General features: G+C 30.7%; 3 protein-coding genes and 3 non-coding genes across 6 annotated transcripts; 3 read left to right on the forward strand and 3 right to left on the reverse strand.

Moving 5' to 3' along the window:
- The first annotated feature begins 1,539 nt into the window (after positions 1–1,539).
- On the forward strand, positions 1,540–1,658 carry LOC134828229 (5S ribosomal RNA). Its single transcript, XR_010161861.1, has one exon. It is a non-coding gene; the product is annotated as a 5S ribosomal RNA (ribosomal RNA).
- A 6,281-nt stretch (positions 1,659–7,939) lies between these two features.
- LOC134837436 (uncharacterized) lies at positions 7,940–8,728 on the reverse strand. Its single transcript, XM_063852811.1, has 2 exons — positions 8,458–8,728; positions 7,940–8,400 (listed from the first exon to the last, which is right to left on the reverse strand). The coding sequence occupies exons 1-2, from the start codon at positions 8,726–8,728 to the stop codon at positions 7,940–7,942; spliced, it is 732 nt and encodes a 243-aa protein (XP_063708881.1).
- Positions 8,729–9,343: 615 nt separating this feature from the next.
- Positions 9,344–9,462, reverse strand: LOC134828230 (5S ribosomal RNA). The gene has a single exon (XR_010161862.1). It is a non-coding gene; the product is annotated as a 5S ribosomal RNA (ribosomal RNA).
- Positions 9,463–9,614: 152 nt separating this feature from the next.
- Positions 9,615–9,733, forward strand: LOC134828231 (5S ribosomal RNA). The gene has a single exon (XR_010161863.1). It is a non-coding gene; the product is annotated as a 5S ribosomal RNA (ribosomal RNA).
- A 389-nt stretch (positions 9,734–10,122) lies between these two features.
- Positions 10,123–11,168, reverse strand: LOC134836803 (uncharacterized). The gene is made up of 2 exons (XM_063852030.1): positions 10,759–11,168; positions 10,123–10,701 (listed from the first exon to the last, which is right to left on the reverse strand). The coding sequence occupies exons 1-2, from the start codon at positions 11,105–11,107 to the stop codon at positions 10,223–10,225; spliced, it is 828 nt and encodes a 275-aa protein (XP_063708100.1). The 5' UTR covers positions 11,108–11,168; the 3' UTR covers positions 10,123–10,222.
- A 309-nt stretch (positions 11,169–11,477) lies between these two features.
- On the forward strand, positions 11,478–12,977 carry LOC134836917 (uncharacterized). The gene is made up of 3 exons (XM_063852200.1): positions 11,478–11,670; positions 11,791–11,913; positions 12,274–12,977. The coding sequence occupies exons 1-3, from the start codon at positions 11,641–11,643 to the stop codon at positions 12,919–12,921; spliced, it is 801 nt and encodes a 266-aa protein (XP_063708270.1). The 5' UTR covers positions 11,478–11,640; the 3' UTR covers positions 12,922–12,977.
- The last annotated feature ends 637 nt before the right edge of the window (positions 12,978–13,614 follow it).

A 13,614-nucleotide genomic window follows, 5' to 3' on the forward strand; every position in this document is an offset into this window, starting at 1 on the left:
ACATTCCTCAATCCGACTTGTCAATCGAGCTCCTTCGAAATAGCACACAAAATGTCTTCTTGCATTGTCACTATGCTCAAAATTCCCCGGACGTCTGCATCGGTATTTGCACTCATAATCGAACGCACGATATTCCGAGTTTTCTGGACAACGAAAAACCACCGGCTTGCTACTCGTCGACCTGCAATGGTAGAAAAACTGCGAACTAATTTCGTATCTCAGTGGCTCGGGTGTCGTGTTTGTGCATTGCAATTCACGTCGTGTACATTCTCGCGAGAGAAATTGCCTGCGACACGCTTTTACTTCCGCACTAAAGTAGTAACCTTGGGGACAGATATAGTCCGAGGCAATTAACTTGTTTTCCGTGTCACGCGCACAAATGTGGTACATGCGACAATTTTCCAAGTTGGGAAAATATCCTTTTAGAAAAAAAAAATTTTCTCTTAATTCTTTTGAAGTTTAATAAGAGCATTTAGAGCGAACTTTACCAGGTGATGTACAAACAAATGTCGATTTGGTGCCTCCTTCGCATCGGTCTCCCGGAGTACGTGAACAAAAATCGCCATCTAGACGAGAATTGCAATAAGGCTTATCTTTTCCGCATTCGATCTCAGTAATTGCTTCGCCGGAACCCGTACAAATCTAAAAATTTCTTTTTTTAGCTTGAAGTAATTTTTTGCTTTTAAAAAATTAATCTCACAGCATATTTGTTACAAGACGAGCATTCAATGAATTTTGTGCCACTGCATTGATGTGGTTCGGTCGTTTCATCAGATTCTAATGTCGGATCAGCAAAAGTGATACTTTCAGAGATCACTTCAGTTGCATTGGCGAAACGAAATGATTTGGAAAATACTTCTGAAGGATATTCTTGACTAAAATCCGGTCCAGCAACTAATGTTCCAGGCACGTAAAAATCACTTATCAATCCACAAAGAACTGTTGACATGAACTTTTTTCAAAAAATTATTTTTTTTTAATAATTTTATAATATTTTTTTTATTTTTTAACTCACTTGAATTAAAAGTATTGAAAATATGACACAGAACCGAACAGACATTCTGAATTTTTTAAATATTTTTTTTAGTTTACTTGTTACTCGATCGAAATTAAAAATTAAACTAATCATCTGTAATAATGTTCATCATTCTTTTATAGTACATCTTTTTACAATGTTGACACTTCACACCGAAATTTCTTAGATTAAACAATCACACCTTGCGTTTCTAGGTTTTTTCGTATAAAATTAGAATTTGTCAACGAAAGTTTAGTTTATTCTAATGTTAGTGCGAGATTTCACGGAATTTTTTAAAATTTATGTTTTATCGAGGTTCTTGACCTCTAGAATCAGAGCCGAAATCATTTTATTTAAACTTTTGACGTTGACAAAAGTAACAGAGATAAGTTTCGTACTCATTCATGCAAAATCATCAAAAATTGTATGAAAATCTAAAAATATCTTCTAATTTTCTGTACATCGAATCTTCATCATTAGACAAAATTTTCACCATGTGTACCGATTTTATGCGTTAGATTCTCGTCAACGTCCATACCATGTTGAAAACACCGGTTCTCGTCCGATCACCGAAGTTAAGCAACATCGGGCGTGGTTAGTACTTGGATGGGTGACCGCTTGGGAACGCCGCGTGTCGTTGGCATTTTTTTTTTTGGTTTTAAAAAATATTTTTTTATTATTTCTGATAATTTTTAGTTGACTTCAGAAAAAACTTTGTAAAAATAATTAAGTCAAAGGTCTAGAATCGAAATACGGTAACATTATTCGTCGTTCTTCTGACAATGACGTTATAGATTTTACTTAATGTCCCATTGGATTATTGCCTTTTCAAACAGTGTAGGAGGTAAAAAATACAAAATACATTTTAAGCGGCTTATTTTCAATGGAAAAATAGCTATAAATGTGTATTAATAGACAAACAGTAGGTTTTATCTTTGACCAGATCCTGAACCAGATCCACCTCCTGACCCTCCAGAGCTTCCTCCTGATCCCCCGGACCCTCCAGATCCTCCTGAGCCTCCACCAGATCCACCTCCTGACCCTCCAGAGCTTCCTCCTGATCCCCCGGACCCTCCAGATCCGCCAGAGCCTCCTCCAGATCCCCCAGAACCTCCAGATGATGGTACTGCTTTGCATCGTTTCGTATCTTTATCATATTCATAACCGTTAGGACAAAGCACGACAGTAAATTTGACTGTGTTTCCATCACGATAACAGAAGTAATAACTCGTACTATCCTTGGGATAATTTCCTTCGCCTGGACAATTGAATTGACATCCAGCTCCTACTTTAAATTTCTCCAACTCACTGGGACATTTTCGCATCTTTGGACTTTCATTCGGCAAGCAGATGTAATAAAACTGGGCATTTTGAGAATATGGCTCCATGACAGCTTTATCTGCTGGACACGCAACTTTCACACACGGAATACCACGTTTGCAAATCACGTCACTGCTTGAATAAACAAATCCTGCTGGGCAACTGTACCGTGCCAGAGCTCTCCCAGGTCCACCGCACAAATTATATTTTGTGCAATCAGTGGGATCTGCGGAAAAAATAAAATATCAACAAAAAACGAAATAAAAAAAAAATAAAAACCAACCTGGATAATATCCCTCGCCAGTGCAATCCGAATCTATCGTTGTTGGAGGTACACATTTCGTACCGGCAATCGCTTGGCATGAAGCAGTAGTATCCGTAACTTCACAATATGGGGTTGGAGATTGGCATTTTTGCGTTAAAAGTGGTGGCGTGTCCGCTCCTGCACAGGCAATCAACGAATCACATGTTTCCGAGCATTGGAGGAAATTCGCGGTTTTGCACGAATTAACGGCTCTGGATTGTTTTCTTCTGTATATTTGAACTCCTTGGGCGGTATCTTGACACTGAACGTTTATCAAGAGTAACGCGAAAATTGCTATTTTAAGACTAAACATGATGTCGATCGACTTAAAACTGGAGAAATATGGAATTGTGCTAATTAATTTATACTCAAAATGTAAGTTTTATCTGCGAGATAACGAATTCTGTGAATTATTTGCAAAGGGCTAACTAAATCCGTTTTGCGGAAATAATATTTGCTCTCTTATCTGGGAGGTGCGGGAAAAGCTGAAATTTAAACAAAAATTTTAATCAATTTTGCTGTCTTAATTTTGCGATACCTAATTTATTTTTTTCACTGTTTTTATTTTATTTCGGAAAAAAATTATTTAAATTTTAATCCAAATTGAAGACGAAAAAACTTTAATAATTTAAATAATTTTTTTAATACATTTATGGAAAAAAACAAAAAATAAACTCAAAAAATGTAAGGTTTTTTTAAGTTAATTATTTATGGTAATAAATTTTAAAAAATATGTTTTTTTTTAAATTAAAATAATTTTTAGTTCAAACTTAAAAATAAATTTAAAAAATTAAAATTAAATTGAAATTAAAAAAGAAATATATTTAATTAGATTTAATTAAATTAGATATTTTGGATTTAAATTTAAAAAAATTAAATAGAAGTTTTAGTTAATTTAATTTTTTTTTTCATAAATTAATTTAAAAGTTTTAAAAAATTAAAATTTAATTGCCTTAACAATTTAATAAAAATACATTTAACCAACTTTTAGAATTTTTTTGTGAAAATTTTTACATTTCCCGCAACTTTTCGGGCAATTCGCGTACAATTTATTTTAAAGATAAATAATTAAAATGCAAGTGTGTGATATTTATATTGCAATGTTTATTTACTTTATTTTCGCAAAAATGATAATAGCTTTAATTTACAACTTCTAGGAAGTGAATTTTATAGCGAGAAGATTATACCACACGTGGACAATTTTCCTAATTAATTAATTTTTTATCCTGTTTCTTCTTGAATGATCTCAATTTTTCCTCTAAATTTTTTCAGCTTAAGAATTGGATTTATTTGTTCTCCAATTTTGACGAATTTCACCTTTTTAAATCCTGCAATGATGTATCCTAAAAAGTGATTCGTTGATGGTACCAGATCAAATTCAAACGAAGAAGTTAACGACAAATATGACAAATTCGGGTAAATCTGGTCAATTTTTTTCAATGTTGTTACATCCAGATCTCTTAATTTAGTGTCGAAATGAATGCTTAAAAATCGTAAGTTCAAGTTTTGCTTAATTTGGTCACTGTCCAGTTCGCTAAAATTGATTTCCGCCAAAAATGTGATGTCTAAAGCCATTAATTTTGTCCAGTTATTAAAAATGACATTATGAACTGTCGAAATTGTCAAGCACTCTAGGTTCGGAAAACTTTTTTCTAATAACCGGAAACATTTTGTGCATTTCAGCTCGTAGTGAATATCTTTCAAACTATTCAACGTCACTGGTTTATGATCAGAGTTGCATTTTTTGTTTGTCTCATAAAAATAAATTGTTTTGAGTTTTTCCACCTCTTTCAAATAAGGCAGGAAGCTCGTACATTCCAAAGTTATGTGTTCAGATTCTTTGAACTTTTCAATGAATTTTTTGAAAATTTCAAGTTCAATTGCTCTTAATTCTAAAATTTCAGCTTTTATCATATTTATGCGTGAAATATATTCAATTGAGAAAGGGTCAAAATTAAAATCTTGCAAAAAAATGTTAAATTGAACTTTTTGATTGAATTTGTCTTTGATATAAAATTTGTAAACTGCACAAGCGTTGCCCCATGTTTCTTCGTGAATATTTATTTTTTTAAGATTTTTTAAAGTTTTTTCGTCCTGTTGAATATTTTTCAGTAAATCATCCATGCAGGCATTCTCCGAGTAACAGGATTTTAAAGTTATTGTCTCGATTGTTTGTGTGTCAAAAAAATCAAAAATTTTTGTATTGAAAATTTCACTCGATGAATCAAAAATAATTTCCTTTAAATTAGTGATTTTTTGATCAACAGCAAAATTTTTCTTTTGAGTCTCATTTGTTTTGACATTAAATCCGAAAAACCGAAGAATATTGAATTTTTTAAATGTTGATTGATTATCCGGTTGATTTATCAATGGTTTTTCTCGTTCAAATCCAATTTCTGAACCAATCGTCACTTGCCCACAAATCGAAAGTTTTTCGTAAGGATACTCAGCATTCAATAAAATACTTAAAGGTTCGTCAAGTAAGCAATCTCGTATGAAAAAATGCCGGTCTTCACGGAAAATTATGCTTGTCATCAGTAATTTGTACCATCGGTGACACACTTCTTTGCATCTGATGCGATCTTTTCGTTCCAATTTTTTGAATATTTCTTCAAGAATCTGAAAAGTTTACAAAAAATTTATGGTTTTTCCTATTTTTTGGAATAAAAATTGTGCTTACCCAATCAAACAAGTTGTCAATGTGAGTCATCGTATATTTTTAGCTGGAAAAAATTAAAAAGAACACTTGTTGACACTTCGAGAACAAAATTTAAACTGAAATTTTAGAATTGTCGATTCATGATCCAACACTTGATGGAATTCCCAAAAATGTTTATTTAGGATTTTTTTATTTATTTATTGAAGTAGTATAAATAAACAATTGAGAATGGTTTCGTTTGAACATTGAGTCCCTTATTTAATTTCAAATAAACAAGAGATAAAAATTATTTTGCTGAACTCTTAAGTTTTTAACAAATTAATTTAAAACAGAAATTTTTAGCCAGTTGATTTTTTGAAATATTTTTGTTTTAAAAAATTTTTTTAATCGATAAGAGAGAATCTAAGAAGCAAACAAGGATTTTTTGTACAACTTTATTTTTGTGAAATTCTAAAATAATAAATATTTTTTAATTTTTTGTTTGTCATTTTTTAACGTTTTTGGAAGTTGAACAAAAATTGTTTTCATTATTTATTCATTTTCAAAATTATTTATTCATTGAATTAAATGATTTTCAAATTCGAACACAAAATTTAAGAAAAATCAAACATATTAATAATAACTAAAAATGAAAATTAATTTAATTAAATTAATTAATTTTAAAAAAAATTAATAAAATTAAATTAATTAAAAAATTAATAAAATTAATTTAATTAAATTGAAATAATAATAATTAAATTTAAATAATTAAATTAATTAAAAATTGAATAAATGGTGACATTTCAGTTCATATTTTATATGATTTTAATAAAACTTTAATTTTTCATTATTTTTAATTTAAAAAATTTCGAAAATTTTTACGTTCTTTATTTTATTTTTCTCCCTGAATTTTTTCGACAAAATCAGAGCATTATATATTTTCGCCTTAGTTACACGAAAAATACTTTATGACCAAAAAAAATTGAGCGACAATTTTTTTCAAAATTCGTATATAAAATTTAGTGATTATTATTTTCAAACAATTATTTAAATTTATTGACCTCCTTCAACTGGAGCTTCTTCCGTCGAGCTCGGAGAAACAGTTGTCGTTGGACCTGGTGTTACAATCGCCGATTCCGACAATTTGCATCTCTTATTTTCCTTATCAAACTCGTAATTATCTGGACATTTCATGACAGTGAACTTAATGGTAAGCCCTTCCCGATAACAGAAATAGTACGATTTTTCATCTTTTTGGTAGATTCCTTCGGCAGGACACGTAAAATGACATCCACCTCCCACGACAAAACGCATAAACTCGTGTTCGCATTTGTAGACTTTTGGCTTTTGATGTGGCTGACAAATGTAGTAAAATTGGGGATTTGGCGTGTATGGTGCCATTACTGGTCCAGTTGTGGGGCAAGTGACTCTAACGCATGTTGTTCCTCGTTTACAGGCGACATCAGCACTTGAATAAATGTAACCACTGGGACAAGTAAATTCTCCAACTAAGTTGTTAGGACCGCCACATAAATAGTGTTTGGTGCAACTTGTCAGGTCTAAGCATTAAAAATTCATTTAAAAATTTTTTTAAGATAAAAAAAATAATTTCTTACTTACCTGGAAAATACCCTTCAGAAGTGCAGGTAAATTTAGCTTCGGGTGCGACACAAGTTTCTCCGGGACTCGTTTTACACATAGCTGAAGTACTTGATTGGTCACAGAATGGCGTAGAATCTTGACATCTTTGGGTGAGAATCGGATTTGTACCATCACCATTGCAAACCATTAAGGCGTCACATGCAGCTGTGCATTGAAGTACATTATTTCCTTTACAAGTTCCAGCAGCTCTTGAGCTTTTTGTGAAAACCGGAATGCTGCGAACTATATTTTGGGACTCTATCGTATTGCATAATGCAATAAAAAATATCAGAAAAATTATTTTAAAACTGTTCATGGTGAAGAAAAAAATTAAACTAAAAATTTGGAAATCATTCTCGAATATTTAAAGCAAAAATGCCAACCTTGATCTTGTGCAAAATTGATAAAAAAAAGATAAACTTTTCCTTGAATTGTCTTTTTATCGCGGAAATGAAGCGAATTTGTTTATTCAGAGATTTTTTTGTGCAAAATTAGATTCGCAAAAAATATTTGCATGTTGATAATTATGACGCGAATTACGTATTTAAGGTCGTAGTGTTTCGACACGAGCTGTGAAAAATACACAAGATCCGCATTCCCGAGAAAATTTTCCAATTTTATAAAATGTTTTGAAAATAATTGATTTTTAGGTCAAACGATTGATAAATGTTTAAGTTTCCAAAAAAAAATTTAAAAAATCAGCAAAATTTTTTAAATAAATTTTCATTAATATGAATAAATTAATTAATTAATAAATTTTTAATTCTTATTTTTTTTTTAAATAAATAAAAAATTAAATAAACATATTTTTTATCTAAAAAAAATCCAATAAAAATAAATAAATAAAAATTTAAGGAATAAAATTAATTTAAATTGAGTTAATTTATTTATAGGTAATTTAATAAAATTGATTAAAAAAATAAATTTTGATGAAAAAATTTTAAAACTTAACGATTTTACTTTTGCGAGTTAAAAATTTGGATTTTTTTGTGTCATGGAAATATTTTTATTTAACATTTTTTCAATACACAAAATTACATTTCTTCGTAACTTTATCGAAAACACCAGACCAGCATTTTCCAATTGTGTAATTATTGACGCCAGCTGCCGTGCATTCGTAATACTTTGTCACATCTTCGTGCGCATACCGTCCAATGGCCGGACAATGAAAGCGACATCCACTTTCCGCAGTAAATGTCTCTCCGTCGTCACATCGGAACATCAAAACGTCATTCGAGGCAATGTCTTCCGCACAAAAGTGATAATATTGCGTGTCTGCTTTGTAAGGGAAAAATCCTAAATTGCTGGTGGTGCAACTGACACTTGTACATTGTGCCGCAGATGTTTGCTTGACACACATTTTCTGCTTTGAATTGTAATAATATTTCTCGTTGCACGTCTTCTTGAAAAATATCAACTCAATATTACTTTCCTCGACCGGGTAATAGAAACACTCAAAATATTCCGAACAATTGTAGGGACCTGATCGAAAAAAAAATTATTTTAAATTTTTTTGATAAAAAGAAGAAAAATTCTTACTTGGAAAATATCCGGGACGAGTACATTGAAAATTTTTGGTAACTGAATTGCATGCCGTGTTTCCGGATTCTAAAGTGCTGGAACAAAAATCGTCTGCCACGCCAGTTGTGCAATATCGTTGTGATGAGGGACAACTTGATGTCGTGGTGCTATTTCCTACGCAAATTTCAAATTTGTTACAATCCACACATTTGAGCGTTTTGGTACATGCAGCACTCGCAAGTGTCACAAATAAACAGGAAAAAGCCACAAAATTTACTAAAATTTTCATTTTTTTATGTTTTTGGTAAGAATTTATTTTTAAAACTGTTTAATTTTTACGTTTTGCAACCTTTATAAGCAATTTTATTTTTTATCAGGAGTTTATCGATAAAACTTACATTGAAGAAGGAATTATCTCATTGATTGATGACTTACTTAACCTTTACTTTGGCTTCTGATGCGTCATTTTAAACTTAATTTGTGCGAATTAATAACAAATTGATAGCTAAAAATAGTAAATTAATTAAAAAAATACAAGGACTTTTACTTGACTCTCTTTTTTAAAGGAGTTTAGTAAATAAAAGCAAAGGTCATTCGAAGAAGCAACGGTAAAAAGTTTAAAGTTTATTAAAAAATTTAAAATAAGTTTAATTTTTTGAAAATTTTCTAATATTTTTTTTTTATAAATTTTCAATTTTGATATTTTTGATAAATTTTTGTACTAAAATTAGATTTTGGACTTTCTACTTTAAAAATATTTTTCCTAAAATTACATTTTTCAAAATTTCAAATTTAAAAAAAACTGAAGCGAGCTAATTATTTTCACAAAGATTTGTCTAAAATCAACTAAAATTGGCAGAAATAAAAAAATATGTTTTAGAACAAACAAAAACAAAAAAAAAAATGCCAACGACACGCGGCGTTCCCAAGCGGTCACCCATCCAAGTACTAACCACGCCCGATGTTGCTTAACTTCGGTGATCGGACGAGAACCGGTGTTTTCAACATGGTATGGACGTTGACGAGAATCTAACGCATAAAATCGGTACACATGGTGAAAATTTTGTCTATCGATGAAAATTCTATGTGCAGAAAATTAGAAGATATTTTTAGATTTTCGTACGATTTTTGATGATTTTGCATGAATGAGTACGAATTTTATCTCTGTTGCTTTTGTCAACGTCCATACCATGTTGAAAACACCGGTTCTCGTCCGATCACCGAAGTTAAGCAACATCGGGCGTGGTTAGTACTTGGATGGGTGACCGCTTGGGAACGCCGCGTGTCGTTGGCATTTTTTTTTTAATTTTTTAAGAAATTTATGGAGTTTAAAAATTAATTAAAAATATTTTGGATTTAAATTTAAACGAGATATGGAAGTATTCATACTGCGTTTTCAATTTTAACACTTTTCAGGAGCCCAATTTCAATAACTTTAAGTTTTTCCTAAAGTTAAGAAATTTAAGTAATTTTTTTTAACGACAAAGGAAATTGAAATTTCTCAAATCAAGTGTGAAAGCGATAAATCGAAAATTTTTCTAACAATTTTTTTTTAATTTTAGACTTAAATTGGCTGATCTTCCCGTATTTGATAGAGTAAAGTACCAGTCGTTCACTCTACAAAATCGCCCAATCTGCTAATTCAAGTTTAAATTATTTTTTGAGACGGCTGAAAGTGATAACTATGTTTTGAAATACTATTTTATTGCATATATCTAGGGGCGATCTCACTAAAAATATAGTTATGCAATGAACATTTTATCCTTAAATATTTAATAAAATTTTATTGCAGTTGACAAAATCCAATGCTCTGTACAAATTTAAAGCCTTTCGGACACTTTTCAACAGTAAATTCATAACGCCCATTTACGTAGCTGCATTCGTAGTACGCCGTATCACTGCCTTTTACGCTGTATCTGCCTTCGCGTTGACAATTAAAAGTGCATCTCCGTCCATTAAATGTCCATCCGTCGTCACATCTAAACATAATTGGCACATAGTTGTCGCCTGGAATCATCGGATGCGGCATACAAAAGTAATAGTACGAAGAATCGCGGGGATGCACAATAGCGTAACTAGGTTCTTGCGAATTACACGTAATATTCGGACAATATGATGCTGGAGGATTGACATAACGAGTGCATTCCTTGTTTCTGGCGTAGTTGAAAATATGACCTGGTGGACATTCATACCGTTGTGGCACAATATCAGCTAGAATATGGTCATAGCTGCAAATGTAGTAGTTTTGGCAGTTTTTGGGATCTAAAAAAAAAATTTTTTTTGTAAACTTTATTGAAAAATTGTTAAATTTTTAGTTACCTGGAAAATATCCGACATCAGTGCAGAAGAAATCATTCCAAGTGACATGAGATTTCCAACATTCCGGTCTTAAAGGGTCTTCTACGTTCGAACAACGATCTGCCCGCACATCAGTCACACAATAGGGATGCGATGCTGGACAATCTACGCCAGCATTAGTAATATTTTCGTTGTCACAATAGATGATTTTTCCACATGTCGTTGAACATTGTGCTGTTTTGTTGCATGCTTGACCCACAACACTTTCTTGAGCTAGAATTGAAGCAAGTTGCAGAACAACAATGAAAAAACTTAATTTCATCTGGAAGCCCATCATGTTTCTGTTGCAGTTGGCAATCGACTGACGCATGAAAAGCACTTTTCACAGCGAAAAAAAATATTTTTGTCGATCAGGAAGTATAAGTAAATAAGATAAAATTGTGTCGCGCACTAAATTCGAAGAAATAGGTGTAAATTACTCTAAAAATAAGGTTATAAAGATGGATATAAAAAATTTCTGGGAAGCACCCGTTTATCTTATCATCTGCACTTGAGACGAGTGCTTAAAAAAATAAGGAGGGTTTAGAAAATTCTTTACTTGTAGCCTTGAAGTAAAATTTGTGTAGTGTAAAGTACTTTTTGAACCATCTATTGATATTTTGTGCTCTTTATTAAACAATTATTATCTTTATGACTGGTTCGTTTGCAAGAATCATGAAAGTTCTGATAGTAAAATTAATTATTTGATTGCTGAGATTCGCGAGAAAAGGTTTATTTTTGATAAATTTATGAATAATAAAAAGACAAATTAAAAACAAAAAAGTAAAATTACTAAAAACCTTTCAAATTTTATCATTTTAACTTAAAGCCTTTGAGTGTTAAGTTCTCGCTAATTAGTGAAAAATGAATTTTTTGGTTTCAATTCTATTTTTGGTGAGAGATTTTCTTTATTTTTTTTTTAATTATTAATTTAAATATTTTTTTTTTTAATTTTTTTATTTGAAACCATTTGAAATTACTGATTATTTTTTTATTTTAAATAATTTTTTTTAGTTTGTCGTTTGGCAAGTCGATGCCCAGGACACGGAGGCAGCAGTCGAGCAAATAATTAATTCTAAGCCAGTTTGTGATCAAAATAAAACAGTGCAATGCGGAAGAAGTTGTGGAGAGTATTATGTGAGTGATTTAAAATAATTTATTTCATACTTATTTCTTTATTTCACTTTTCAAAAAGAAAAATCTAAAATCATAAAAAAAAAAATTTTAATGAAAAAACATTTTTTAAATTTTTTTATGATTTCTACTAGAAATTTTAAAATTAAAATTAACAAAAATTTTTTTAATGAAAAAAATTAAAATTAAACTAGAAATTTTAAAATTAAAATTAACAAAAATTTTGTGTTCATTTGTGTTTCATTTTAAAAGTTTTTTGAAAAGTAAAAAAAAAATCAAACGAGAAATAAAAATTATGTTCTGGTAAAAACGGCGTATTTTTTGCGCTTCCATAATTTTTTGATTTATTTTTCTCATTTTTAGGTTTGCAGAAGAGGCCTATCCACTCCCCTCTCAGTGAATCGCTGTCCGACTGATCGTCCCTTTTGCAATATCGGAACTCACGTCGACTCTTGTCACACACAACGAGATCCCTCTCGTTTCACCTGTCAACCATTACCTTTTCTGTTTCAATGCACCGATGCCGGTTACTTTCCCGATCCCATGGATTGCTCAAGTTACTTTATTTGCGAGCCATTTGAAAATCGTTTCAACCCGACACGCAAAACGTGTCCCGAAGGACTTGTGTACGAATCACGACTTCGTAGATGCACTGCAGTGTCGGTAAATAATCCATGTCGCACAATTACCTGCGAAAACGGAACATCGGACTTTCAAGCGTATCCGGGAAATGCTGGATATTTTTATAATTGCGTCGATCGGTCGATAAATGTGCCAAGTGGAAAAATTCCCGTGATTTATCGATGTCCAACTGCGGGTAGTGGTACAAATGTGGCTTTTAATGCGACAACAAGAACTTGCAGTTATGCTTGCAATGGAAGTGGAAGAATGTGGGTTTCGGATGCAGCGAGGGAATTTTATCAGTGCACTTCAGGAAAGCAAGCTTTGTTGGAAAGATGCCCACAAGACTTTCGATTTAACTCAAATAACGGACTTTGTGTCACTGAGTAAAAGGGAAATTTGAAGAGAAACAAAATATTTTGAAAAATAAATATTTTTTATTAATACTTTAATAGTAGTAGCTTGATTGTGTGTCCTTAAAATAATTTAATACTAGAATTTAAGCCTTTAAAAGCACTGGATTTGTTTTAGTAAAAGCTAAACTTATAGACTATGAAAGATTTTGTACGTTTTCTTGATATCAAAATTGAATTAGATTTTTTTTTCTTAATTTCTATCTTAATAAAATATATTTCAAGGCGAATAAATTTAATTATTTCATTTTTTGTCACTGAAAAAAATTAGGGAGGAAAATAAAAATAAATATATTTTTAATTATTTCTAATTTTAGTAAAAAATAATAGTTTTGTTTTTTTTTTATTTTCGATGTTTTTTGTGTGAAAAGTTCAAAAAAAAAAAAATAAATTTTTATTAAAATTATACAAAAAAATGGACTGAACTTTGATTTTTTTGAAATTATGTGACAAAAATTGATTTTTCTATAAATTTCAATTAAGAGTGAATTCGAAAAAGTTTTTTTTTATTTGCGTTTAAAACTAGTTTATCTTCTTAAAAAAAGTTTAATATTTAAAATTTTTGCATTTTTATCAAATTTTCTAAAAAAAAACATAGCTTTAATTAATTTTAAAAAAATATTTAAATCATAAAAAAAAATTAATAATCGTTGAACGATGAAAAAATCGC

This window comes from Culicoides brevitarsis, chromosome 1 (genome assembly GCF_036172545.1).
Source record: "Culicoides brevitarsis isolate CSIRO-B50_1 chromosome 1, AGI_CSIRO_Cbre_v1, whole genome shotgun sequence".
In the NCBI taxonomy this organism is placed as follows: domain Eukaryota; kingdom Metazoa; phylum Arthropoda; class Insecta; order Diptera; family Ceratopogonidae; genus Culicoides; species Culicoides brevitarsis.